General features: G+C 46.7%; 1 protein-coding gene across 1 annotated transcript in view; it reads right to left on the reverse strand.

The window, feature by feature from the left end:
* RCSD1 (RCSD domain containing 1) overlaps nt 1-27,342 on the reverse strand; it is a 34,339-nt gene extending 6,997 nt beyond the window's left edge. The window contains exons 1-2 of the mRNA XM_009491231.2: nt 27,217-27,342; nt 2,317-2,424 (exon numbers count right to left, since the gene is read on the reverse strand). Coding sequence (XP_009489506.2) covers nt 2,317-2,424; nt 27,217-27,222 — 114 coding nt within the window. The 5' untranslated portion in view covers nt 27,223-27,342. The remainder of the gene's footprint in view (nt 1-2,316; nt 2,425-27,216) is intronic.
* Nucleotides 27,343-27,657: the final 315 nt, after the last annotated feature.

The raw sequence follows: 27,657 nt of genomic DNA on the forward strand, positions 1-27,657 counted from the left end.
GCTCAGCTTGCCCAAAGGAGTCATCCAAAGGTGGCACAAGATATTAGCATATGGGCATGTGGCCAGCATGCTAGGTGTGCTTGCAGCATCTCAAGCCCAGTCCTAGTGTTGGAAAAGTAGTCTGTATCTCTTCCTGCAGCATAAACCATGACACTTCAGGCTTTGTGCAAAGGACACTCTTCTCTTCAAAGCATCCTGCTGGAAACCCCCTCACACTGGAATAGCTTGTTATTGTTCTCTTTCCTGTCTTATTACCAGAATTTCCTTTTAATGAGTCTCAGCTGCCTACCTCATTCGTGATTTTCCTATTTTGCATCTGATATATTTTAGGGGCAAAAAGGGGAATTCTGACTTTTGCAACATGCCCTACAGCCCCATTCGTTTCTTTCTAATGAAGAAGAGCAGCTCGCAGAGACAAGTCCTCAGCTGTAACCTTTAATTTGACTAAGAAACAGATTCTCCAGGGGAGAAGGAAAAAGGCAACTTAACAGCAGGGACACTGGTTCCTTCTGAACATCCACGGGCTCTCAGAAGTACAAGAGTGCTCACTAGGAAGCAAGAGACGCATAGCACAGCACCTATGGAGTTGCTCCTTTATAACTATTGCTCTGGTCTTGGAGCCAAGCTGTCTCTATTTTTATGCCAAGTTTGTAGTCTCCTGCCAAGCTGTTAACACACTTTTTATGTGTTAACAGACAAAAGACTGATAATATTGTGGATCTTGCATAATATCCACAATATAATATTTGGATATTTTTGTTACCTTCTAACAGGCAGGCATGTGAAAAGTTGGATTATGGTGTTTTTGCCCTCTGTAGAGTTGGCTGCCTTGGAGGACCCGTAGATTTGATGTCACTTAACTTCTGGTATTGCTGCACCCAGCCACGGCAATGCTGTGTCTCTAAGGAGCCAAGGGCAGCCCTGCCCTTATCCTTATGTTGTGCTAGGAAGTAATATTATCAGGTCTTACTGAAACCTCACCATTTTGTGACCATGAAATGCTGTGCTGTGCCACAGTGAATGTATCAGAGGTTCCCTGGTTGATAGGTTCTCCTTTGTTGGCATGGATCAAGCAAGGGTTAAAGACCATCCACTCAGCCATTAATCTGAAGCCAGCTTGAGAAAGCCGGTGGGGAAGTGACAGATGGCTTGGAGAGAAAAGACAGGAAACTTTGTCCTCCTCTGTCTCTGGAGAAAATGAGTTTCCCCCCACTGTGAGGCCCTTCCACACTGCCTTGGCTTGGGAGCAGCAGAGGTCTGCAGATAACACAAGAGAGGTCTGGGAACTTGCTGCCTTCTGAAGGGTGAGGGACTTAGTGCAATTAAATCCCATACCTTAAAGAGAGGAAATGACTGTAATGGGACGGAGGGAGTGGTGCACTGGTGACTAGAGGGAAAAAAAAAAAAAGTGCTTGGGAAGAGATTGTCTATTCCCATCCTGGGGCTCAGCTATGGGAGTGCTAACCTCTGATAGACGGTGGCGTGCCAGCCCTGCATGCTGAAATCAGCTGAGCAGCAGAAGGAAGCAGTTCAGTTTTAAAGGGGCACCCACTGAGTGAAGAGGGCCACCAGTAAACATTTATCCATCTAAGAAAGTGCATAAATGATACAAGGAGCTTTCCTAAAATGTCAATCTCCATCCATAAACACTCTGGCCTTCCTTTCTTCCTAAGAGAGGTACTCTAGTATTTTGCTTATCTGGTGAAAGACAGCTTGTGAGGTAATGCTTGGCATAGTGGGCTTTCAATAAAATTTCAGCATGCTAGAGATAGGCACAGAGTCTGAAATGTCATTGAGAAGAGGTAATGAAGGCAAGTAAAGAGACAGCTTTCTCTCTCAGACCCATACAGAAGGAATTACCTGGAAGAAACCTTGTCCTTTTCTGAACAAGGTGCTGGTGACATGCCACTGGCTTCTACACTGCATAATCTATTGTTTGCTTTCTTTTTCTGTGGCTCAATATTAGCTATTTCATTATTCATTGTTGCCCTCTGCCCACAAAAGCCAGCCCAGATAGTACGTGCATTGCTGTCTGCAACTGTTAGGTATATATGTGTACCCTACCAAGCTTTACAGTGTCTGAGTTACAGTGTCTACTTGTCCTGAGGCATGGCTCTACCAAAACACTCATCCACAAGTCGGCAGTGCATGGAAGATACTGTCACAGCTTGCATTGCACTAGGAGACAAAGCCTTTGCGAAGTTTCAAAATCAAGGTGGATTCATGCTCAGATCACTGATGCTCTAACTTCTACAGGCAGAGGCGAGTGCCTCATTTCCCACTTGATTACCTGCTGGTGGCTGCAGAGCTCCTTACCTCTTTTCCAGTGATATTGGCTGCTTGCTCTTTGAATTTCCCTGCTAGCTCAGCCACTGAGGGTGATGCTGACTTGTCCACCTCTGAGTTGGTCTCTGCTGGCCTGTTCTGACAAAGCAGGAACAACAAGTTATGAGCAAAGGCTAGGAAAAGCAAGCAGGCTAGAGAGAAGCCTACGTATGTGTTATAAAGTTCAGGAGTAAGCAGGGACTTAAAGCAGAGTTTCTCACATCTGGCATCAATCATCCAGTCTGAGAGCAAAAGGTTTGGGAAGACAGGACCTAGCAGCATTTTCAAATATCCCAGAAAACTAGTAATTCATGCAGAGCCTTTCAGCTCTAGCTGAAGAGCCTACACTCAATATTTTTCACTGGAAGCAAACTAAGTATTTCAAGCCAAGTGTCTGCTCCCCATCTTTTCCTCACAGTGAGCAGATGGAGCAGGGCAGTAAAGGACGTTCCCATACATCTTCTCAGCCCTCCCATCCCTTTTTCACTGCCCTGGTCACCAGCGCCCTTCCTTTTCCAGCGGTTCTGCTGCAAGAAGCCATTCCTTGTCCTCGCAGGAAGCCGACATCTGCTTGGGGATGTCCCTGTGCTGTTCTGCTTTTTTGGCAGTGAAATACTCAGGCGGGTGGGGGGAGGGAGGAAATACCAGGGCTGAGAGAAGCTTCCCCTCCCCTGGGTTGACAACAGGCTGAGGAGCGGGAGGCTTGTTGGAGATGGGGTGCTGCGGCTCTTCCCACAGCACACAGCCCTGGTGCCATCCCACATTTACCTTGTTTTCTTTGCTGTGTGTGTATCAAGCAATATGAGTAGAACACCTTGAAATCAAAGCTGATGAAAGGAAACCTTTGTTCTTCATCTCTAGTATCTGATGCCAGGGAAAACCAAACCAGAAGAACTGAGAACAAATGAACAACTAACCAACAATCCTTGTTTTGTTCGAGGCGGAAACCTCAAAACAACAAACCAGGCTACGAACCATCAGCAAGGAACCTCATACCTCCGCTTCCTGTACCACCACCATGAACGCATGACCAGCACCACACTCCTCACCCTTCTGCCTCAATACTCCTCTGCTTCTCAGTCAGAAAGTTTCCCCAAAGGTCATTGCTCGAGGAATACCTTTCTGTTTCTCCAAAGGCTCCAGCAGAGCCCTTCCTTCTCCCTTTAGGCCACTCTGCCTGGGACAGATCTGCTGTCTTGTTAACACAACCACTCCTTCAGCATTGCTGGAGGTGAAAGGCCCTCAAAACACCAATCTGGCCCACACATGGACCATTTCCTTTGGGTCACCACATTACAGGGGCTGGAGAAATAGCTGTGGAAACTTGAAATCATATTAAAGAAGGAATTTCTTTAGACTCCTAGTTTCTAGATTAAATGCAGATCGAGGAGGTTACATTAAGGATCATCTCAACATCCGCAGCTTGCAGCACTTTCTACTCCGAAATGCCTGGTAGAGAGCAGCATGGCTAAGGCCTGTTTGCATTGTGGAAAAGGGCCTTTCCCTTTCTCAGAAAGCTGTAAATAAATGCTCCCAATAAATGCTATCTTCCTTCTCCCAGGCCCACAAGCCCCGGTAGATGTCTGCTATTCCCTGTTTCCAGGATCCTGCCTACATCTCCCCCGTTAAACTTCCCTCACACTTCAGACCAGCCTTCCTGCATCCAGCCACAAAAGCCATATTAAGCTGTCTCCTCTCAGTGAACTTCTAGCACCTTGCCCCCATGTTTTCTGCCTTCATTAGAGTATTTGCAGGCAGGGGAAGTGGCAGATAAGGGGAACGGAAGAAACGGTGAGGTAAGCAGATCAGCAGGGCAACCTGCTGTGCACAAAAAATGATGGCTGGGCTAAGTGGGGAGGGAGAGCGGTTCCCAGCTGCAGGCTGGCTCCCTGCCGTGAAGGGAGGGCAGGCTGGAAAGAGAAGAGAACAAAGAATGAACCTGGGGAAGGCAGGATGGATTGGGAGGCTTGGCTCAGCGTACCAGCTCCCAGGATAACTGGGTATGGCAGAACGGACACCTGAGCTGAGCCCTCAGTTGAGGCTGAGGAGCTGCAGGTGCTCAGTGTCTGTCGTAGAAGGGTTGCCTCCCTCATAGTCCCTTTTTCTCCAACAGCTTCTTTCACAGCCCTTCACCTTTACCCAGAAGCACTTCCTCTTGGCCTCTTTGACCTCTTGTTTTGGGGTGGTTGTGTTTTTTCTTTCTTTTTCTCTTTTTTTTTTTTTTAGTTACAGTCTGAAAACACAGCTCCCTTTCTTTGCATTTCATCAAAGCTGTGACACTGGAATGATTCCATGCGTTTCTTGTTTTGCTGGTAGCAGGCATTGATTGTAACGTGGCTCTTGCCGGCGTGAAGCTCGCCGGCCGGGGCCCAGGAAGCAGTGAACATGCCTTTCTAAGATTAGCACAAGTAGCCCATGGGCTGTGTCCTCCCGAAACTGCCAGCTGCAGACTCTCTGATTACGCTACGCATTTTGCAACAGGAAAAGTCCTTTCTCAGATCCTTTCTGGCAATTACACTGCTGTCCTGTATCCAGCTTTTTCTACAGCTTTCTTTTTCTTTTCCCAGCTGGTGCGCCAGGCTCTATGTCTTCTAGTCAAGGGAAAGCGCCGTACTGGGGCACTCAGATGCAAAAAGTTCCCTTCCTTGCACTGCAAGGAGAACACAGTCACCCTGACTTCCAGGGGCTGGACTGGCAGTCTCCCTCCCACTGGAAGGAAGGTGGGAAGCCTCACTTTCTCACTCTCACCGCAGAGCATGTACCAGCCCTCAGCCCCTTCCATGACTAGGACACGTGTCTGCTCCTCTCACCCAAGAGCTCAGTGATGACTCTCTCCTGCCCCATGATATTAATGCAACCTCTCCCATTCCTGGTCATTTTTCCTGTCTCAGCGACATAGCCCACCACTTTTATGAATGATGAAGAGGAGCAGGTCTGGTCTTTTTTGGCAAAAAAGGTGAAATTACTCAGATGTTAATTTTGTGGTCTTTGCAGCCAACTGCTGATTCTTTTCCTTTTCAGAAGAGAAGCAGGGTGAGCCTGCATGGGCTAAAACCAGCAAGCTAAGGTAAAAGACTTAGTCCATCAGTAATTTGGTGACTCCTACTCTGAGGTCTTTTACTATTCCATAAAAATAAGTGTCTAAGCATTGCATATGCTGAAAAATATCAGACAGAGCAGCAAAACAGGAATTTAATTATACCATCAATGTAAGCATGGCACTGTCTGCGAAAGAGGAAGTGCAACTAGCAAGTTCTCTGTAAGGGATTTCACTTTCCTCTTCCAAATAAATTTATAAAATTGAGTAAATTTGAAAATGGTTTTCAACCCCATCTTTCTTCATCTGCTTTTAAAACTGAACCTGGTCCCTTTGGCAGCACTGGAGAAGAACAATCCCAACTTCACTGGTGATTTAATGTACCAGAAAATGCGAGGACCAGTAAGGCTCCTTGATGTGGGAGTAATAACGTCTCACAGAGGGGGCCCCTCAGGACAGCAGTGTCATTACCTGGCTCAGTGACATTTGCCAATTCTGCTACACCCCATGGACCCACCGTGGGCACCAGGTGAGAGAAAGTGCATATTAAAGGCCCACAGAAAAGAGGTAAAGAGATTGAAGAGTTTCTTTGTGCATCCCATTTGGGTACTCAGACAGAGCTTTTCTTAAGGATCATGGATTTAAGCTACAGGTAAGGAGTGTCACTGAAGACAACAAGTTTCTTATGAAATCAAAACTGCAAAGACTCCTGGGGAAAACTGGAAAGCCAGGGGTGGCTTTGGGGATGAATTTGAATGTCCTGCTAGGAGAGGTGCAAAACTGGCTCCAACAGCCCTCAGCGAGCAGTTTTGGTCATGACCCACTCCCTTGCAATTGAAAGCTATCATGACTCCATCTCACGGGACTGGTGTCCCACCAGTTTTGTCACTGTCCATAATATGCTACTGGAAAAGCTAGTCTGAAAGGGTGCCAGTGGGGGTCAGAAGCAGATACTGAAGGAGAAGTTCAGGTTTGGATTTGTGCACCTGGTTTGGCTGATGAAAAGAGCAAAGGTCTATTAGCTGCCATACAGTGGAGCGTTTTGGCTTAAGCAGCACTTAAATACCAGCTGAAAACAGCAGAGATCTGTACTGCCCTACTCTCCTTCCCTCCTCTATGAATCCTCTGACTTGCCTGCTTTTGCAGGTGGGATATTTTGGCCAGATAGAGCACCTTTTATCCGAGATGCAAGCCCTTCACAGCACTTTGCAAGGCTGGAGTACTCAGCAGCTATGAAGTCCGTGACAGTTACACAATTTTGGGGTTTGGTCCTGTGCATTTTCCACACCATTCTCATTTAGCTGCATCTAGACATGGTTTTGAGGCCAGTCCTTGACCTCCACATCCCTCCCTTGCTTCTAAAGAGCTTCGCAGGAATGATTCCCTGCAGCCCATTCTCACACCAGTCCATCGTGCCGGCCATCTTCCCATACACTGCGCTCGCACAAGCTCTGCAAAGCTCCCCTGTAACTCTCATGGGTTTTTTCATTGCTGCACATACAATCTACCTCAGCAAAAGCAAATATGGCAAAAATAACGATGAATATAGAGTATCAGAGGCAGACACAATAAGGCATCCGAGGCTCAGGGCTAGTGTCTTCATTACACAAACAGGATCCAGAAATAGTGAACCTCAGCACCCAGCTCTCAACACCGTGCCACAAGAAGGCAGTTGTCAGTATGCTAGATGAAAACAAGAGAGGGTCAGTGCTTTTGGGGTGCACTTTCATAAGTTCCTGGTTTTGGCAGAAAGACAGCTTATGTTTCTAACTGCTCATTCTCCCTTGACCTTTCCTTCCCCCCTTCCCCCCTCCCTTGCACCAGTGTGTTTGTGGGGCTGTGCTGTAAACTAGATCACTGAAATGATCTGGGCTAAAAATAGGTCCCTTAACTCTTTACAAGGTTATTTTTAACCCAGATCATTTCAGCAATCGAGTTCACAGTACAGCCCGACAGGCGCTTGCACTGCTGTGGCGGGAGGGGATGGAGGGGTAGCAGGAGCAGACTGCAGCCCAGGGGTGAGAACTTCCCTTTAACCGCTCTGGCCAGAGGCTGAGGAAATTGCATCCTTATGTGTCCTCCTGTTCAGAGGGTTGATATGACAGAAAAATCATATTTTTGCATGCCTGCTGGTAAAGACTGTTCTGGTCCTGGCACTGGTATTTCACCTTGCACATCTGTTGCCTCCCACCTGAGACACAGCCGAGTGCAGGCTGTGAACCCAGGGAGCCCCTGCGAGCCGTCCTGGGGAGCACATTACCAGCAGCCAAGTGATTCGGAATAAGTTTCCATTAAGCACCACAACAGCTCCACAAATACCGTGTCAGAGATCTCCAGAAGCCCCACTTCAAACAGCAGCCGCCACACGGGTGGCTGGGGAGCAGGTTTTCCTCACTGCATGGCAGAGGCAAAGCTCTACACCTGTAGGGCCTGCTCAGCTAAGGAAGGGATGGGGGACGCATCTCTGGGGAGGAAACTACTTAAGTCAAAATAAACCATCATCACACTCTGCCTGGAGGCCAGAAGAAACTCTGGGAAGCAGTGCTGTGGTTTCCTTCGAAATTAAAGCATCAACCCTCACCAAGACACTGGATTTCAGGAGGGAACGGAGCCTCTTGAGACCCCCTCTTTGCTGCCTGGCTCAGCCCTCCAAAGGCAAATGACATGCTCTCTGTGCAAAGCCTTCCCAGACGTGACACCTACCCTTCTCATTTTTCAGTAAGGTAGCTGCAGGATTTGAGGAGCCAGCCGGTCATAAGCCTTGCCTGCATGGGAAAGCTTATACCACATACAATGGGGTAACTCTCTCAGCTCACGCAGGGAGCAGTACAGCCTTAATCTGATAGAGGTGCCTGTTTTTCAGCATAACTGAACTCACTTGCAATCAGCTTGGCTGAAAAGAGCCGTTCTTAAACTTCTGAAGTATCTGTTTCTGACACAGAAAGCAGCATTTTGGGAATGGCACGTTAAGCTGTAGCAGGGAATGTGCCTCCTTGCAGGGCTCCCCGGGGACTGGAGGAGGGGTGTCAATGTCTCCTACCCTTGCAGTGAGGTGCTGTAGCCTCTCTCCTGAAAAGACTCCCCTGCAGAGATGGCGTTTGATGAACTAGAAATGTCCTACTCGCTTGCAAATCAAGCACGGCAGAAGTGATGACAGTACTAGCTCCTCCCATACTGCCCCACCAACTTGGGGTGACCATTTCCATAGGCAAGAGCTAATCCCTTCTCCTTGCCCCATCTTCTATTCGACCACTGAGGCCAGCTGGAGGCAAAAGGCTGCTGACTATTCACCTGAGGTACAGTTCCTGTCTATCTGGAGATGACATGAATTTATGCTCTGGAGAATGCATCATGAATGCACCTCATTACCAGCCTGCGTGTCAGACCAGTCCTACCTAGGTTCATGTATTGTTCAAGGAATATAATCTAAAGAAAGCTGGAATGGGTCCCTGGGTCTGGGTCTTAGCCTTAAAGCAGAGAATAGCACAGAATGGACAAGTTTAGGTTCACTAAACTGGGTGGGCAAATCTGCCACTCTTTCTGTCTTGTTCAATGGCCGGAAATAGGTAACTGAATTTCATTTTCAACCTCTTCTTACAGGCACTAGTTATTTTGGCTCTCACATTTTGTAAGTGCAGATAAGATGAGATGGGCAGCTTATAAGGAACTCCTCTTTAAATGAACTAAAAAAAGCTCAAGAATAGTTTTTGATTAGGATTGGACCCAAGTTACTGATGGAAAAATATCTCTAATATGTAGTCTGTAGTTTCTTTCAAAGCCATGCCTCTGCATCTGCCATTTAGAGGAGTCTTGGTTTGCACTCTCCTGCCAACATAACCTGAACCAGTTTGTTTATCTGTGTCCATGTGAGTACATCAGTGGCATCAGGATCATATTGAAAGGGGAACATTGTTCGGACTGGGAAGGGAGAGGTAAGTTAGCAGGGTAGATTTAAAACACAAACTCCCCCAAAGGAGCAAACTGGGTGGGAAAATACCTGAATCAGAGCATGAGGAACTGGGCAGCAAAAATCAGGAGAGGCTGCTACCCACAATCTGAGCCTGCTCATTCTCCTCATGATCCACGAAAACATCGACGCAGGCTGAGCACAGATTGCCCAGGAAGTGGGTGGGCCCACACTCGCCTTGGCCCATTTTTTACATCCCTAGAAGGAAATCTCATGATGCTTGTTCCGACTGGAGCTCAGCAGCGCGCTGGGCCCCTGGCTCAAGAAGCAACACATCCCAAGATATAAGCCCTGAATAAACAAACCTCTTCTTGCTACACTGACCCTCCTCTGTCCCAGCGAAGCATCCTTCTTCCCATCTCTCTCTTTACCCTTCTTTACAAATCATTCTCACTGGAGGCCTTCCAGCTCTCTGTTTCAGGAGGCATTTATGTGGTTTATTTATTCACTTGGCATCTTATCTGGCAGTGAAGCTGCTCCTTGTCTGGTTGTGGTAAATTTTAATTATTGGCAGAAGCCCCAGCTAGAAGTGGCTGCAGCTGTGGCTCTGTGACACCTTATAGCCAGGCCTGTCCACCATTGTGTCAACGTAGCCCGTAGCACCCTGCGATGCAAGGCCGAGGCTCCTGCCTGCATTTCCTACCATTCGCTATGGAACAGGACTGATAACTACCATGCTGTGCTCCACCAGAGCAAAAGCTACCGTGTGAGCCAGTTCTGCGCCTTCGGGGCTAGGCTAGCTCTGTGAACTTTTGTGTATCAGAGCTTTATCGCAGTTACTTTCCAGGAGAGGACAAGACCAGAATACCTCACAGATCTTTCAGATGTATCCTAAATGCTAGAAAAGAAATAGTATTTTTTCTACTTCTCTCTTTCTGTTATGGTTTTTTTTGATCAACCTTTACCAGAAACTAAAAGACATCCATTTCACATCCCATATGAGAATTTTGCGAGCTTTATGAATGGCAGCGTGCACAGAGTCCTCACCCTGTTCCTCCAAGCTGCCATCAGGTGGCTGGGCAAAGAGGAATAACTGGCCTCAAACTGTCATGGGTCCCCCATGGCCAAGATGCAGCAGTGAAACACAACAGAAAGCTGAGCAAAGATAGTAAGATTTCCATTTGAAAGATTCAAAGAGAATTCTGGGGCTGATATCAGGACATACCATCCAGCTGTGAAAGAGTATAAGGGTATGTTGAGCTGTATAATGATGATCGCAGCACGCTCTGCAAAACCCTTGGCTGTTGTTTGCCGGGACTGGCATTTTAAAGGTCATGAAAACAGGTTTCTAGTTTGACTTGCAACAAAAGGAATTAGTGGTAAGCCTCTGTCAGTCTCACATGAGATTGTGCACAACTGTGCAGAACCATTGCACTTCCAAGATAAACCTTTTTCTACGTTAAAGTCAAGCCTCAGCCAGTGCAGAGTGGCCTCCGCATCTGGTTCAATCAGATTCAATCTTCAGATTCAATCTTCAATCTTGCAGCTCCAGGGAAAGCAATCTGCAGCCTATGGAATATATTGTGAACGCTGGAGTTTGGGCTCCAGATTTCTGAACACTCTGTGAAAACGGGAGCTCAGATTAGGTTTGGGACCAGTCTGAGCTCCTGGGCCCACAAGATGGGCTTAAGACTCCCCTAACTCAGGTACACATCTCTTCTGTACGTATCTCTACGTAGCTGTAGATTCTGGTTTCCTTCAGATGAGGGAGTGCTCACTAATTAAGAAATGTCCAAAAAGAGTCGAAAACTACTAGACATGGAAGTTTTGCGGACAGGCAGGAGGAGGTAAGGACTCCTGATTACACATGCTACCTTCAAGGCAGTCAGTGCTGTTAGACGCCAGTGATCTCTAGCAGCTTTCTTCAGTTCTAGTCTTAATGAAAACAGGAGCTCCCACAGCAGCCCTAACAAAGATTTGACTAGAACTACCGAAATGCACGTTGCAGGAACACAGATGTCAGGTGTCCTCTTAAGCTCTTCCTTTTTGTAACGTTTTCAGTGGAGAGCAAGCTTCTTGCCTGAGTGTAAATCACTGCTGGCCTGTCTCTTGAAGTCTGTGAATAAGTTAGCCACAAGAACAACTCTGAGAAGTACAACATCCCTCCTCAGAGTGGTACCCAGGTCAACGCTTATCGCACCACAGATGAATGAATGTTTGAGTGTGTATCTGAACTCAATTGCAAGGCTATTGCATAGCTAGAATGAGGGTGATGAAGAGGAAGGGGCTCTGACTATAACACAGTGCATAATAGTATGAGGAATGTGGACTTCAAAGGAGGGTTGCATGTTTGTTTGTTTTTAGGAGAAGAGGCAGGAAAACTCAACTTTACATAAAGTATGTAAAAATATGTAACATTTCCCTGTCTTTGGAAAGAGTTTGCTTTAGGGCAACATTTTTGTCAAGACTTGCAGTGGTCTGGTCTTGATTTTCTTCTTCTGAGAGTTCCCTTGTGAACTGCTGCCATCTTGGCACTCAGGGTCAAGCACTGCTCAAAGGGTAATATAAGGATATTCCAGCTCAGCAATGATGAGTAGCTTTCATCCAGAAGACAGCAAGCAGCTCCCAAATACAGTGCAGTAATTTCAAACTACAGAGACTCAAATCTGCCAAATTTAAAGGCTCACAAAAGCAAGATTCAGAAATTGGGTGGATGTGGGAGATATCATGTAGCCAGAAACTAATAAAGAGACAAATGCTTTTCAAAGGAAGGGACAGTGTTGAACTTGTCCACTATACTGTAAACAAATGGTTCATGTACTCTCCCCCTTGCCTCCTAAAAGCAGAGGGGAAACTCCTGCTGGTTTTCCTTTTCTTTCAGTGGTTCGAGCTACCCATGCCTATGTGTAAAAGGGCCTGGATAGTTAGCACAGTGGTTGGAGTGAGACTTTTCTCAAGAAAGCGTTGCTGCCTGTTTGGATCAGAAGCTTGCACAGGGTCCTTCTCTGGTACTTCCTTCCAAGTAATGTCAGGACTGCCTAGAGCTCCTGAACATCAAGGCAAAAGGTTATCATGAGTAAAAAAACACCCTAATCAGGCTGGGCAACAGGGACTACTGGGTGGTGGCTGGAATTGGGTGGTGTGGTTCAAGAGCACTGCAAGTGCAGGTGCGTCTCTCCATTGTCCCCAGTGATGCTGTGGCTGCCTCTGTCAGTAGAGCCAGGCACTGCCGGGCAGGAGGAGACAGGCAGCAGAGAGCAGCCAGTGCCAGACATGCAGGCGAGGAGCTGTATCCTTCACAACAGAATTACAGGAAGCATCTGTAGACATCAGGAAATTAGAAGTGGTGAATACACTATCTCCTTTCTGTTTCAGAGAGTGACTACAATGAAAATAAGATGAGATAATAACTTTTAACCTCCCCTCTGAGAAGTCCCTCCCTTTGCTCTTGACGCATTTCTGCTAGCAAAGTGTGTGCGATGCTGTGTTACGTAGCATTGTTTTTCATGACAGACGGGCGGTACCAATGCCAGCTTTCTCCACATCTTCCAAAAGGCATCTCTCCTCAGCAGAGTAACTGCATGAAGTCTCAGTTTAACTTGATGAGGTGGGACTACTGCTGCTGCTGTCCTCACAGCCTCCCGGGCCCAAAGTGGAGAAAGCAGCCTCCTGTTTGCCTCCATGGAGTTCGTCAGTAACATGTCCTAACATCAACAGTCCAGGCTGGAAAGGCCCTTATATAGGCCCTTATATATAAGAAGGGTATGCCAGCCACCTCGCACTAGTCTTTGGCTGATGTTGAAAATTTTTGAGGCTGGATTTATGACAAGTTGTTCTTTTCTTTGTGCCATGGTATGCAGCTCTCAGGAGTGCCTGGCCTGTGCTTGCTAAGCACTGTCTGGTGAGATTAGCAAAACAAGCAAGTATCACTGTGAAAGGTACAACTAAGATCTTGAGTCTCCCTTTTAACAGTGACAATATTTGGCAATTGCCTAGCGCCTACATGCTCCCAACACTGCACGGGATGATTCATTACAGCAGCATTACCTCAAACCTTCACAGGAGCCTCTGCTGAGAGGGCAACGTATGGGCTTGTGCATTTTAATGTCTATGGAGACACTGCTGCGTACCCCACAGAACTGGTCCCAAAGGGAAGCCAAGGTTTTATCCATCAGGAGAGCACTTGGATCACCAGGCAGGTGCGTGAGCTCCCCTCTGCCTCAGGGAACCTTGAATCCTTTGCTCCGTGTTGGCATGGCTTCACGAGGCAGGCTGGCAAGTGCTCGCCCTAAGGACTGGATTAAAAATCACCTCTGCTAGACAGGCCAAAGGGTTTGAAGCCCACACCCCCTGAGAACAGAATGGACCCCAGGCCACCAACTTCCTGAGCAAGTGTCTTATCGCGTCTGTCAAAGGCTGCCAAGAATGGTTTGATCAAGCGCCATCGTTACCAAAAGAGGCAGCGAACTGAGCACCTGGTCTCTGCTGGGCAGCGTGCCTGTGCAGGGGCAGCACGTATGTAACCTCAGCCCGTCCCCTATGGAGATGCGAGTAGCTCTTGGCTCTGCTGTGCCCTGTGCAGGATAAGGCGTCTGGCTGTTCAGCCATGACTTGCTGCTCAGGGAAGGAGGTGGCAGACCGTCTAAAATGTAAACCAATTATTATGTGTGCATCTATAGTGTTTTGGGAGTCCTTGACTGAGGTGATTGCAGAAACCTCCAGCAACACATGGGTATCACTGTCTCCTTTTCTGTGAGAAGTGCTTTTTGTGAGATGCCTGATCCTGTTTGCTTGTGTTCACCATGCTCAGAGTATTCTCCCTGAGGAGAGGAGCGATGAGGATGTGGCGCAGAGGAAATGTAACAGGGAAATGCCTAATTTCTAGTGCCAGCTTGGTCTGGTCAGCAGACCACCCATGGACAGGTCAGGCGGGGCAATCCCAGGCTTGTGCAGAAGCAGCAACCCCGGGCACTGGTTGAATTTTAATGTCGAGCAGGCGGATGCCTAGTGAAGCAAAGGAGCCAGCAGAGTCAGGCAGTGATTACAAGGGGTTTTTCCAGGCTGAAGATGTGGATTGCAGTGTTACAGTTCTGCATTAGTCCTGTAGTTGATCTAGAACACAATAACTTGCCCTCAGCTACTCAAAATCCAGGACAGAATTTTAGTCCGGGGGCTTCACAAGCTCCACCTTGACACTTGCTCCTCTGTGGCACACTGGTTCTCTACAACACATCTGAGGATAGCTATGCTGTAATGCAGAGCAGCCCAAGGAAACCTGTAGTAAGGGATCTGAGCTCCGTAGTCACAGTGTTGCACGACTTCTCATGATGGCATGAAACTGGATGCATTCGTTTGGTGCTGTGCTCACACCAAAGGGATCATTAGCCCAGTCACAGCTCTGCATGAACATGTACCCAGACCAGGTATCTGCATTTCACCTCTGTATCTGTGAGAAGCAGCCATCTGGATTTTGTGTGGTACAGGGTACTTCGGGCACATATTAACTGAGATGACCTGTTAGCACAAAACTCTTCCTAAGCAAGTCCTAAGGAAATCCAGCACCCACGAAGGACTGATTCCCTCCCAGTGAACTATCTTCTTATTGGGATTTCACTCTGGTTTCTAAAGATTTTTTAAAAATTTATAATATCCAGCATGATTATAAGGGTGTCTTAAAGACGCTTTGCTAGTGAGACAATAGATTTCACATGTCAGTCACATGCATCCCCTGTTTGCTCAGCTTACCCTTCCTGCCTGCAGCTGCAGAGCTGTACCCTAACAATTGTCTATGCACAGTAACATGCGTAGGCTCAGCAAGCAGACTTAGATGACGGTTTCCCTAGACCACTAAGTCAACAATATAAGAGGAAGGAGAAGCTCAAAGATATTCAAAGTAGCAACAATAGAACAACCGAAACAAGATTTAGTGCCAGAAGACAGACTATTCAAGAGGAAAGGTCCAAAAGATACCTGAAAGGCAAGGTGACTCCTATTGCAATGAGAAGACAGGAGGCTGGGATGAGAGGTAGGAAGGTGAAATAAAAGGCTGTTAAGTACCAGTGAGACCTGAGACTACAGGGGAGAAGAAGCTGTGCCATGTACAGTAAGAAGAGATTGTGATCGTCAAGATTACTAGCTTTTTAAGATACATGACAACATTTGCTTGCAGACAGTGAAAAGGAAAGGGTAGGAGGCCTAAGTGCAGAGGCAAAAATCTACATTGCCAACCAGGCCAGTTCCCTACAGACAGGATGACTGGCCTGGCTGAGAGAGCAGGGAAAACAGGTAAGCCTCATTAACGAGTCCAATCAATTCAAGGAGAAATGGCCTCGGCCTTTCCTGTAAAAGGGCCATGCGTACGTAATTGCCTCATTACCAGCCCAGCACAGCTGCTTGCAGACAGGCCAAGCAGCCAACATGGAAATAATTTCAGGCAGCAGGAAAAGGCTTTTGGATAAAGTTGATATCTGGCTGAATGCGGTCATATCCAGCCACACAGGTGGAAAAATAATGAAAGGCACAGAGGCTGTGCCCATACAAGCAGTATGGCAGCCTTTCTCTGGAGCAGCTCCTTGCAAGACGGGTCTTCCTGTCACCTGAAACAGCACCAGCTTCAAAAACTCATCTGTGCTGGGTTTCAAGCCCAGACATACCACACAGGGTTCTCCCTTCTGAGTCTTTGAGGTGCACTAGTGTCTCCATTCAGGACTTTGCTGTGATGAGGGCAAGACATGCCTTTTTAAAGGAGGCTGGAATATTTAAGATGCTACAGCTTCAAGGAAAAAAAAAAAACCAAACAAACAAGAAATACAGCGAGATTCAAAAGTTGATAGTTTACTATGTGGCTACCATAGGTGGTGATGTATTTCAGACTGTCTAACTACTACCCATCAGTACCCTGTACACTGCAAACTGGAGCTGAGCCATCAGTAACCTTAAGCACTGAGATACAAAGATGCAACTAGTTTAACAAAGATCTCTGCAATTACTAAGTCTGACTACACTAGAAGACTAGATTAACATGTCCCCTCCCTTTGTGAAGTCCTGGGAACTTAGTGTCCTGCTAATTCCTTTGAGTGAATCTGTCTGTTTTAAAAATACTGTCTGTATTTGTCTGGAATGAACAGTTTCAAAAATTATTTTCATTTTTTTGCTTGTTATAATGAGCATTTGACCTTAAAAGAACAATGTTGATGTTGCAGAGCTCTTCCCTTGCTCCAGGTGAACACCAGTGACACCTCTGCAGTCTTCTTCCTTCAAGTTTACAATAACTCTAATTGTTTTGGGGGAAATACTCTGTGCCTCTAAAACATGAGTGCTGCCAGTGAGCCAGAATCCTGCAGCAGATACACTGAGTGTTCCTGTTACTCAAGGTTATGAAAATTTAGATTGGGATGCTGAAAACAAGGTCCCTTACTCTGAAATGCCCCATCAAATACAACCCTCAGCTCCTCTCTCAAAGAAGGTCACAGGGAAGGAGGCTAGTAGGCATTAACTTGGCAGCACATTTCAGTGTCATCTGAGAGCCAATGCACTACTTTCCTAAATAACTGAAGATCCCCACTCTGTTTCAAGCAGTACCACTTTTCATTTCTCCAAACTTAAGTTAGATGAACACCTATACAGCATTCAACTTAGTTCAGGAAGAACTCTGGCTTTTGTGGTGTGTCAGGCAGGATACATAGTCCTGTCATTAACTCCTCTCCATCTGATGGGTGCCCTCTAGCAACAAATGCTGTCTGAGAACTTGGTTGATACAACCAGACATGAGCTACTGCAGATATCTAAAATACAGATAATATACGGGAAAGGCATGTGGGGGAAAGAAAGGGGTTATTTCTCAGAAATTATCTATTGAATAGGTAAGTTGATGAGGTTGTGTTGTTTTAGGAATCCAGAAACACTCCAGATGTGGAATAGCTCCTTTGGAGCCAAGGGCTGACCTCTATCCCTGGTAGAGTGATGCTGATGTCTTAATCTACAGCTGACAACAGCTGTTATGAAGCCAGCGGTCTGGCTGGACTGGAGCGTATTGCTTCCCGTGTGTCTCTAGCAGCTTGTACAACCAATATCTGGGATTTGTCCTTGAGATACTCACACTACTAGCAAATGCTTCCATGGGTGGAGGGGTGAGATGGTAGTTCTGAAGAAGAGCAGTGATGGCCACCATAAGATGTAGCTGCTTTCCTAGCACGCTGTTTGCACCAGCTGCTTGTACAGAGCTCTGTTCCTGGCCGGGGCTTTCCCCAGGATCCTTCTCAGCTTCCCAATGTTTCCCCTCTCAGATGTCTGTTTTTCTTAATGGCCTGGGAACTGTACACAGCCTGTCAACTTTCTCCAAATTAATTGGTGCCTCTCTGTGTGTACTTCCAGGCCTTGTTCTGGGGAGTTCTTGCTACTCTAGAAGGATGAGGGGTGAGCTAATGGAGGAACAACAGCAAAACCTCCCAGGCTGCCCGCAGGGAGAGGGGAAGAAATGCAGTCTGTGGGGCAAGTGCATCCCATCTCATGCGAGCCCAGTCTCCTCGACTGAGGCACAAGGGAGAGAGATGGCCAGAAAGGCTGGGCATGCGTGCATACTACTTGAAAGCGCGGAGAAGAATGCATGAACCACAGTTATCTGACACAGGCCTTTGAGATTAACAGCTTTTTTTTTTTTTTGTTAAAATGTGCCCTGCAGAAAAACATTATCTTAAACCACATGAATCACAGTGTTGCTTTAAGCCACTTGCATAGCCCTGTAGCTGTAGACACGATGCGAGGCTGCACCCTGCTCTCACCCACAGACACGGAGATGCTTGGGCAGCTGCTCTGAAGGAAATGGAGCGCATGGAACAGCCCCTGTAGTAGGAAAGGTCTCAGCCCAATGAATCACCTTCCATCTGCTATTCAGTTTAGCTTCTCCCTTGCTTGCCTCACATGGGGTGAGGAAAAAAGCCCTGCTTTTAGTAGAGGTCTGAAATAAGATGAACTTCAACAGGAGGAGGCTCAGATGCAAGATGCTTCAGGTGGGATGAGGAAGGGACCGCTCTTGGACTGACAGAATGGTTAAAGAGGATGAACTTTAAGCAGGTGCATATGCAGTCTTCATTAATTATCTAATCTGAAGCTATTCAGAAGGTCAAATTAGAAACTGAAGTCACTGAACTGTCAAAGGAGGGACAATTCAAAATACTTCAGTTAAATGCTTTGAGTAGACTGTGGTACCTCCCCATTTAAACTCAGCACTAGAGACAGTCTAGCTGTAGCAGCAGGGATTGAACTCCTCTTCATTTATCATGCTCGGAACAGAAAATCAGAAGGGTAAATGAGCCTACACAGAGCTCCCAACTGCTGCAGCTTCCAGGACTCATCAGTTAGGACTGTGCTATCTTTGTAACACATTGCTATTAAATTAGGTCTACACTGGATACAGGCAGGTCAGAGAAGGAGGTTCATATTTATCTGAGCCAGGAATTTAGTCGAAAAAGATACGCACATATGGAGCAGAGGAAAGTGATAGTAAGCACGTAGCTAGCAGCCAGCTTGAGGTGTGAATGCTAAGCTATATCCACAGAGATGTCTTTTTAGCCGGACCGTGCAGGCTCAGCAGCCCCAGCGGCACTGAGGCTGCTTTCTCGGCAGCTGCCCTCCCTTCGGCTCCATCTGGAGTCTCCAGTTTGCGAGACCCTTGAAAACCAGGCTCAACACTGGGCAAACAAATCCAGGCAGCTGTAATTTGCAGTTATGTTTGAAAATGCTTGTCAGAATTTTCAGCCCAGTCTGGAACAGCTCTCACGATGCATTAGGAATTTAGTGATTTCCATAGGTAAACGACTACTATATACCCTAAGAAAAATGCACACAAGTAATTCTCGAGCTGCAGCTTAGCCTTTGACATGGATTTTATCTGAGAAAGATAATTATCTCTGTTTCTGAGTTATCCTGCTTATAAAATTCTCGCAATGACTCTGTAAAGGAGAAACCCAATGTTTGCAAGAGGTTTGAAGCACCCTACCTACTTCAGTGCTCTATTTCTTTTTTCTGATGGCTGATTGAAGCTCTTAACATATTCCTTCTGTGGCAAGAAGGCGGACTAAGTTCCTTCAACCTCAGGCACAGTTTCTCCAGGTTAAAGCTGGGCCACCGGAACCAGGTGTACAGGAAGCGTGGGCTCAGTGCCTGCACGCCACTTGCTCAGTGAGTAAATAGGCACTAGGAAGCTCTGGCCAGCATGTCACTGAATTCACGGACCTTTAAAATGAAAGGTGTTGAGAAGAAAAATTATATTCAACTTACAAGAGGATGATCTGGCAACTTTTGAGTTGCAGAGCAGAGGCAGAAGAAATGAAGTATGACATCTTCATTACTTGATAGCTTTTCTTTCTCATGGGCTACAAAAAGAAAAGGCTTCCAGCTTTGGCCTTTGAGAATCTACGGCCTAAACTGGTGCCCGCTCCAGAGGCTCAAAGAGCTGCTATAGATGATGCAGGCTTCAGTTTGCTGGATCAGAGTGTGAAGCTGCAGGGGATGGACCCTGTAAGACTGGAGCCTGAGCATCAACACTCCTGAGCAAAGCCCTGCGGGCCCTGGCACAGGGAGCATCGCTGGTGGGTCACCCACATCAGGCGCTTGAGGTCCAAACTGGAGTAGTGTGAGGTGCCAGTGCCAAGGGCAGGGGACTGGGGTGGGAGGGCAGAGTCAAGGAAGGTGAGTCCCATGCTCGGTGCATCCAAAGGGCAGGAGGAGAAGGACCGAGAAGAAATTCCTTGGTGGCTGTGGGCAAAGGCTTCTTGACCTGTACAGAGCAGGACTTGATACTACATGAGATTAGCAGTCCTGATATGAGTGGAAAAGGCAGCTTTGTATTGAGCTGGGAGTTGAAAGAGAAGGTGCTAAGACTGTTTCCTTTCTGTATGGGTGACCTGCCTGACTTGTTACCTTTACGTCTCCTGCCACCTCACGCTCCAGTGTATTCAGCAATCCCTCCCTTTTCTTCCACTCTCTGCTGTCTAGAGGACTGGTGTGCATGCCTGTACTTGTTTGCGTGGACAGTCCCTCTGCCTCTAACTGGGAATGAATACCTTGAAACTGGGAATGAAAACACTGGGTTTTCATGGAGGGACAGTGTTGACAACTCTGTGTGCTTTGTAAAGGCTAAGCAGGAAACCACATTGTATTGTGCACGTTTCACAAGTTAAACACATGCTAGCTGCAGGGCCCAAGGGGTGAAATTCCCAGGAAACCTGGCACACAAGCTCAAGTGTGTGTATATGAAAAGGGAGGAACAAAGTGGACCTGTTTCATTTGAACTTACATCAGGGGAACATGGCACTCAGCAGAAAGGTATTTGAAGACAACTGACTTGAATAACCCATGACTGCTGTCACAGTACACAGTTTTAAAGGATAAAGAAACCTATTCTTAAAACAGGAAGAAAGAATACAAACAAAATTGGTTTTGTGTTTTACACAGGCAACAGAAGAACAGTCCCCAGACTCTTGCAGATATGATGCCAATTTATTTTGACTTAAGTTTCCCAGAGGCAGAAGTTTGCAGAGCTTGAACAATGTGGTGTAGCAGGACAGAATCATGAACGCTTTTGGGGCCTGATGCTGACTAGCCACTAGCTTCTGCTAGCAGCTCCACACGTGGAAGGACTGCAGAAACAGCGTGGTCCTGCCCCTCTGGTGGCCCCATCAATACGATTGCTTGAATGCAATAGGACATCGCTCCTGCTGTTACCTTTCTAATGCTCTGTCCAGTCTATTTTTTAATCTTTCACAGGAAAGATGTTTCCACTTCATTTGGTTTCCACTACACTATTCCAAACCCTGTGAGACCTCTCTGCTAGAAGTCCTTCCTGCTATTTGGTGAGATACACATCTTCCCTTTTAATTGGATCCCATTATTCCTAGGTGCACTGCTTTTATGATGCACTAGTTCTGTTATCTCTGTGTTAAAAGTTTTAGACTACTGTCCTCTGTCTCACTGCAAAGCCACACTGACTTGTTTAACTCCATTCTTCTAAGTCAGCTTTCCCTTGCCTTTGCATTTTTGTGTCTTTCTCTGAACACCAAGTTGTTGGTCTGCATCCTTTAGATAGCAAGGCTTTCCAAACTGCATGTGTCCATTCTCTGTGCTTGAAAAGCTGCGATCTATGTGAGCAATATATTTCTTGCCTTAAGAAGCAGCACGTAGCTTGGTTCAGTGATAGAGTGAGGGAAAGGTATTATATTTTGTGAAGTACTTCAAGATGCTCAGAAAAGCACAACTGCATGCCATACCTAACACCCAATTTGACTTGCAGTCCAACCATGCTGAGAGCGTGAACTTGAGAAGCCTGAGACGAACAGTGACTTTGTTGAAGCTGGCAGCAGTAAATCAACATCCTCTGCAGATTGGCCACTAGTGACCAAAACACTGTGCGCATCTTGTTACAAAGCATAAACAGGTTTATTTGCATAAGGACACTTGGATGCAAAAACAAGCTTACCGCCTTGCTGCCTGCTGTGCGGGTTTTGAGCTCTTTTAAATTTGATGCTGAAGAACAAAAGAAAAAGGCCATGCATCTATACCAGCTGCCAATCTGGCAGGTGAGGTCTGGCTCTTTGTTTTTAGCAAGTGATGTGCTCATACCTGACAAGAATTCGGTCTGACGTCTTTTTTTCTTTCTAACAGGTGAAAACTTCATTTGGCACTAATGGGCTTCGTCCTTGTCAGTACGTTACCGGGACCCATATACTGGCAATAAGATATCATAAAGATATGCCTCAGAGTTGATGTTAATGTAAAAGCGTTTCTGGCATAAGACTCATAGCCGGATATGCTGTGGCTTGGATGAAGTGAGACTTAAATCCGTGCTTACGTGCGACTCCGTAAGAATAAAGTGCCCTGTGCCTCTGACAATAACTAGGTGTGAAGCAACTGTGCAGTGAGTGTGTAATAGTAACTTCTCCTTACACAACAGATCTCCTGACTCTAGACCAAATTCATCCTTATGCATGCCATGTTGCAAACTGCTAAAGTCATATAATTGTCTATAAGTCACCAAGACAAGCTGTGTTTCTGTAGTATTACAACACCTAGCAAGAAGACTTCACCAGTAAAACAGATGAGTCCTCCAAACAGGTTCTCTTGCTGCTGGGTACAGCTGCCATCTCAGATCCCAAACTCATGCTGTAGAGCTGGTGTTTTAGGAAAAGGAGCATCCACCTCTCTACAACTCTTAACCAACCACTTGGAAACAGAGAGGAAAACCACCCCTAATTTGTATGGGCTTGGTCATTTCCATGACAAAAACCAGCAGAATTTCCTAGCAGCACCTAGTGATAAAGCAATGCTGATGTTTTCCCCTGTTCTTCAGATAAGCAGATCCTGGGAATGTATCAGAGAAGGCATGCATAATATGCTGCTCAACAGTAACATGTCCTGCCAATTACACTGTGGAACACAGGACAGAAAGCTTTTCCAAAATGCTATCGCCATGACCTGGGATATACAGATTCCCAAAGGTTAAAATGGGGAGTGAGGGAGAGGAGGGGCTCAGAAGAATCATCTCTTCTCCAGCAACACAGCAAAAGGTTTAATTCTGCAAACCATTTCTCTGCTAAGTACAAGTAAGGGTCACAACACAGCCCATGGCGTTTGGGTTTGTTCCTTTCTGTCCTTCAAGAGAGAGGCCTCATCCAGTCACTGGGATGCAGATGTCTGGCAAAACTGATCCCTTCCAGGATCCTCTGCTGCAGACATGATCTTTATTGTCAGGCAGGTCCTAAATCTGCCCAGCCCTGAGGAGTAAAATGGGGTCATACGGTACCTCTCCTAGTGTATTTAAATAGCCTTCCCTTTATCTACACAGACACTCTGCGTGAATGTGTCATTTTGATGAGTTTGGGAGGAAACGCTGAAAACAAGTGTATTTGAGGTTAAAATGTTCTATTAAGCAAAAAGAAAAAAGAAAAAAGAAGAGTGGAAAATGAATGTTTTAACTTTTGGAATGAAAGCCAAGCAGCAGAGCTTCCTGAGAAAGGGAAATTGTTTCCTGGCAGAGCTAACCATGGCGTAATGCCTGTACTTAATCTTGGCTTCACAGCTGCAAGGGTGGACAGAAACTTCACTCAGCCCAGCTCACCTCTGCATGGCTTACTGTCCTGCTGCTCTGAGGACCATCAAGGTTACCAATCTCAGCCCTCTCGGCTGCACTGACCCTTTCCTCTGCCTCCTCCACTTCAGTCCTCTTGCATGACAGGGCACATATCCTTAGTGCAGATTTCCTAGGGACAGGGTAAGTGCCTATGCTGAAAGCAAGCTGCCCTGTAGTTTGGACAAGGGCATCATTCCCCATGGCTCCGGGAAGAATGCAGCAGTTGGGATACTAGACCTGGAAATGTGCTCAGCTACGATGTCTGGCTGACCACAGCACAAAGGAAGCAATGGCTTCTGACCTTGCCTGTGACAGAGGCAACATGTTTGAATCCCAGGAGGTTTCTACAGGCTCCCAGTGAGATGGGCAACGGAGGCCTCAGAAGAATTTGCTCCACGCTGCTCTGCTGCTCGCTAGAGGAGCGGGGCAGGACCCAGGGCCTCTTTGTGGTATCCTCACCTGACACAGCAGGGAGCTTTACTGAAAAAAGCAGTGGCCCCATCACTCCCCAAATGTCCCAGGTGAGGACATCATAGTGTAGGGAGAGCACAGGGCCTGCGGCTGGAGCCGTGTCCAGTAGGTTGCCCAGAAGGGAAGCGGTGAAGTGAGCAGAGAACTGCTCTCAGCCCTGGAAAAGCTTTCCCTCTGCTGAGCCAGTGTAGAAACAGGCAAAATGAAGGTCTAGCAGCAGCTAGTTGCAGAAAAGAGATGTCGCATAAAGAAATTAAATCTGTTGGTAGGCACAAAGAAGAGGGGAGCCTTCCCAAAATAAACCTGGTTGCTGCACCTTTGCAGCTTAGGGAACCCGTCGCACCATAGGGAGCCACCACAGTGAAACTCAGTCTTGGATTGCTTCCCCACGCTGGGTGAGCAAAGTTCAACATCTCCACGTTCCCAAGCTCCTACAGAGAGGCTGGGATGAGGAATGCCCTGGCTGATGTTGAATATGGGTTGCAGAAAGCCACAAGCACTTTCAGTGGATGCCTTAACTCACAACATCTGCAGCAAGGTTTGGTACAGCTGTGGGAATTAGACAGCTTGAACCAAATCTGAGGATGTAAACTAACAAACCAACACAGTAATTTCTGATCCTTTTTGTACCATGAGTGCAAAGAAGGTTTAGTGGCTGCTTTTTTACAAGTGCCTTAGCTTTCAGGAGTGACAGCTTTACACATTTTTAATATGAACTCCTCATGTTAACAGTCTGTGATATAAAGCTTCATGATTTCAAGTCCTTTTCATCAGTCATAACACTGGAAAGAAAACTGCTTCTCAAATCTATCTTGCATCAAGAAGCTGGGTCTTCACAAAAAACCTCTGAAGATGAGCAGACTCACAAAACTACATGAACTGCAAGAACAGGGTTTTGCTGCCTTTTTCTCCCTCTTCGTGATCTTAAAAGGTTACAGTTACTGCTTTCAACATGGCACGTTCCTGACAGCAGAATGGCTAAGACTGTAGGTACTAGCTCCCAAGGAGCAACAAAACCACACTAACCACTCTAAGAAAGCGATCCCAACTATCTTCCTTCTGTGGGTTTTTAAAAAATAGGGGCTTCCTGCCAGAGATGTGATGGAAATCAGCTGCCGAGGTCAGCCCTCTGCCCTTTTTTCCCTAATGCTGGTAATCCTCATGTGTCTCACTAGAGCAAAGAGCTTGCCAGTTATGCCAGCAGCAAAGCACAGAGCAGCTCTGCCTGCCACTGATGAAGCAAATGGGGAAATGACAGAACTTCTCGTTCCTGTTGCACAGGACCATTAAGTCTGTTTTTTAAAACAAAAGACTGTAGCGAGTCTCTGGGTCCTGCTCACTCTGCCTGTGAAAAGGTCTCAGGATGAAACAGAGCAGAGGATTGGCAGGTGGGAACTCAAGTCTTTACTGTTGGCTCTATTTTGGTCTAATATCTTCTTACCTTTGGGATATTAACCACCTTTTTGGAGGGTTGGGGCAGGAAGGGAAGACCAAGTGCACTGCTTAAAAAATGTCTTGGGAGTTGAGACGTTTTAAAAATAAGAACAGATGCAACAATCTACAGATGATCAGAAAACGCAGTAACATGGGGAAACAGTGGGAAACAGAGGTAAAGGAACAGAATCAAGAGCCAGAAAGTCTTAGGTCAAATATTTCAGAGAAGCTTCCTGACCATCAGACCTGCCGTATGTGTCACATGTGTCTCCCAGAAGGAAGTGGCAGGTCCGTCCCTTTCTATTCTGAAACACCGCTGTGGCAAACAACAGAAAATACTCGAGGGGTGTAGTCCTCTGTGTGTGGAGAGGAGAGGGGGTGGGAGAGAGTGTCCTCGACATGACAAAACATATGCTTCAGCCCTCATATATTCTTTGCTCCACATGTGGCTTCCTGTGCACAGCAGTTAAATTAAGAGCTCAACTCCCCTTCCCCTCTAAGACATCACAGGATACTATATAGCAAAAAAGAATAAAACAAGCATTAACAGTTCCAATCCAGGCTCTATCAAACCTAGAAACCTTTATAAAGCTATCTATTCGTCATGCCACATGTAGTCTGTGCCGAGTTGGTTTGACCACTGCTTGGTCCTTCTCCACACCAAAATCTGTTTAGATAGTCTGTTGAGGACCTTTCTTGTAATGAACATGCCTGTTCTCTACCCTCGCCCCTAGGGCAGGCCAGCATAGATAACAGGGACTGCGATGTTAGCACCTAGGCATTATCAGAACTGCCCAGCTGAGCTATGCACTGGAAATCTTCAAAGAAAAATCGTAGTGGTGCCTCAAGCACACTGTTCCCTGGCTTTGTTGCATGTCCCCTGCTGTTGGGGCTGCACCGACACAGAAAAAAGCTTCTCTGGGAAGATAATATCAAGTGTTTAGTGAGATCTGTGTTTAGCTGAGAGAAATACCAAAAGTCCTCTTTCGTCATTTGAGGTTTTGCCAATGTTGTAATCGCCTTTCTGTCTCCCATGCCCCTCCTAAAAATAAGTATTTTTTTACCTCTGCCACTTAAAAAGCTGTTTGAAAAGCTAGTGAATCTGGTCTGACATGAGGGAAGCAAGCACCATCGCTCCCATTTCATATGAATGGGAAAAGATGCAAGGGGAGGTGAACTGCCTTGCCCAAGAGGGTGCTACACAGGAGAAGGCTTGGACTTCAACGCCAGGGAAGCCTGACTCCTGCTTCTACACCCCTGTCCACCAGCCATGTGCCCACCCAGAGACAAGAACTCTGACTCTCCTGAAGCACAGCATGGAGAAAGGCACAGGAAACCCTCTGGGGATGTGCTAGCCATTTACCTCACTGAAGCAACTCAAGGTTCTCGGCTCCTCTTTCCTGAACCCAAATGCTCTATCAATAACGAAAGTGAGACCGCACGATCCACGTGGAACGGGGACACACACTGCTTAGGGTCCAAATCACAGCTGCTGCTGCATGGGTTGGGTAGGAATCAAGCCCAAGGAGCCTGCGAATCCTGTATTGTTTGTTCACTTCTCCTTGTGTCCCTATTTTTACTGTTTTTTTAAAACCTCCTTTTAAAATGATACCTCTTAAAATGTAACTCTCTTTCCCGCCTCAGAGACTAAAAAAGTAAATGGCAGTCCTTCCTCTTTCTCCTTTCACAGATGTAATTTCTCCCCATACCACCCCCCTGCTTTCCAAATCTGGACTAAAACCTGCAAAATATTCAGAGGTGCACGGCAGGGGCTGGGGTGGGGGGAAAAAGACATTTATCTGAACCTCAGCGAAGAGATATTTTGAGCTGTCTTTAGTGAGAAGTTGCTTTGCAAGGTGGAGCTAACGCAGATCGAGGAGCCAGTCACAAGCTAGTGGAAATAAAAGTTTTCTTTACCTCCATGTCCTGCAAGAGAGAGGTGTCCTCGGGGCACTCTTTCTTCCCCACCCCTTTCCCTCTTATCTGTGGGAAAACTTCAGCCGAGCCAGAGCAAAATCGCGCTGCTGTGGAGGGTATGTAATATCCAAGCTCCTGCTCAGCTTGAAAACTGACAGAGCCCAGCGAGTGGCCCTGCACTACAAACAAGGAAGAAGGGCGGGTGGGTGAGAGGAAGGGAGGGAGGGGAGAGGAGGGGGAGGCAAGGCAATCAGGGTTTAAATTTAGACACAAATCTAAAGAGATACTGTCCTTCCCGGAGTGCTGGGCTCATGAGACAACAAGCAGCGAACTCTGCTGCTGTGCCCAAAACTGGGGATACCATGTGTGTATTTTGCCCCTTCCTTTCTTTCTCCCCTTCATATTTTCTATCACCTTATGTCTATTTTTTTCCTCCCTTGC

The sequence above is a fragment of the Pelecanus crispus genome, chromosome 1 (genome assembly GCF_030463565.1).
Source record: "Pelecanus crispus isolate bPelCri1 chromosome 1, bPelCri1.pri, whole genome shotgun sequence".
Taxonomy (NCBI): Eukaryota; Metazoa; Chordata; class Aves; order Pelecaniformes; family Pelecanidae; genus Pelecanus; species Pelecanus crispus.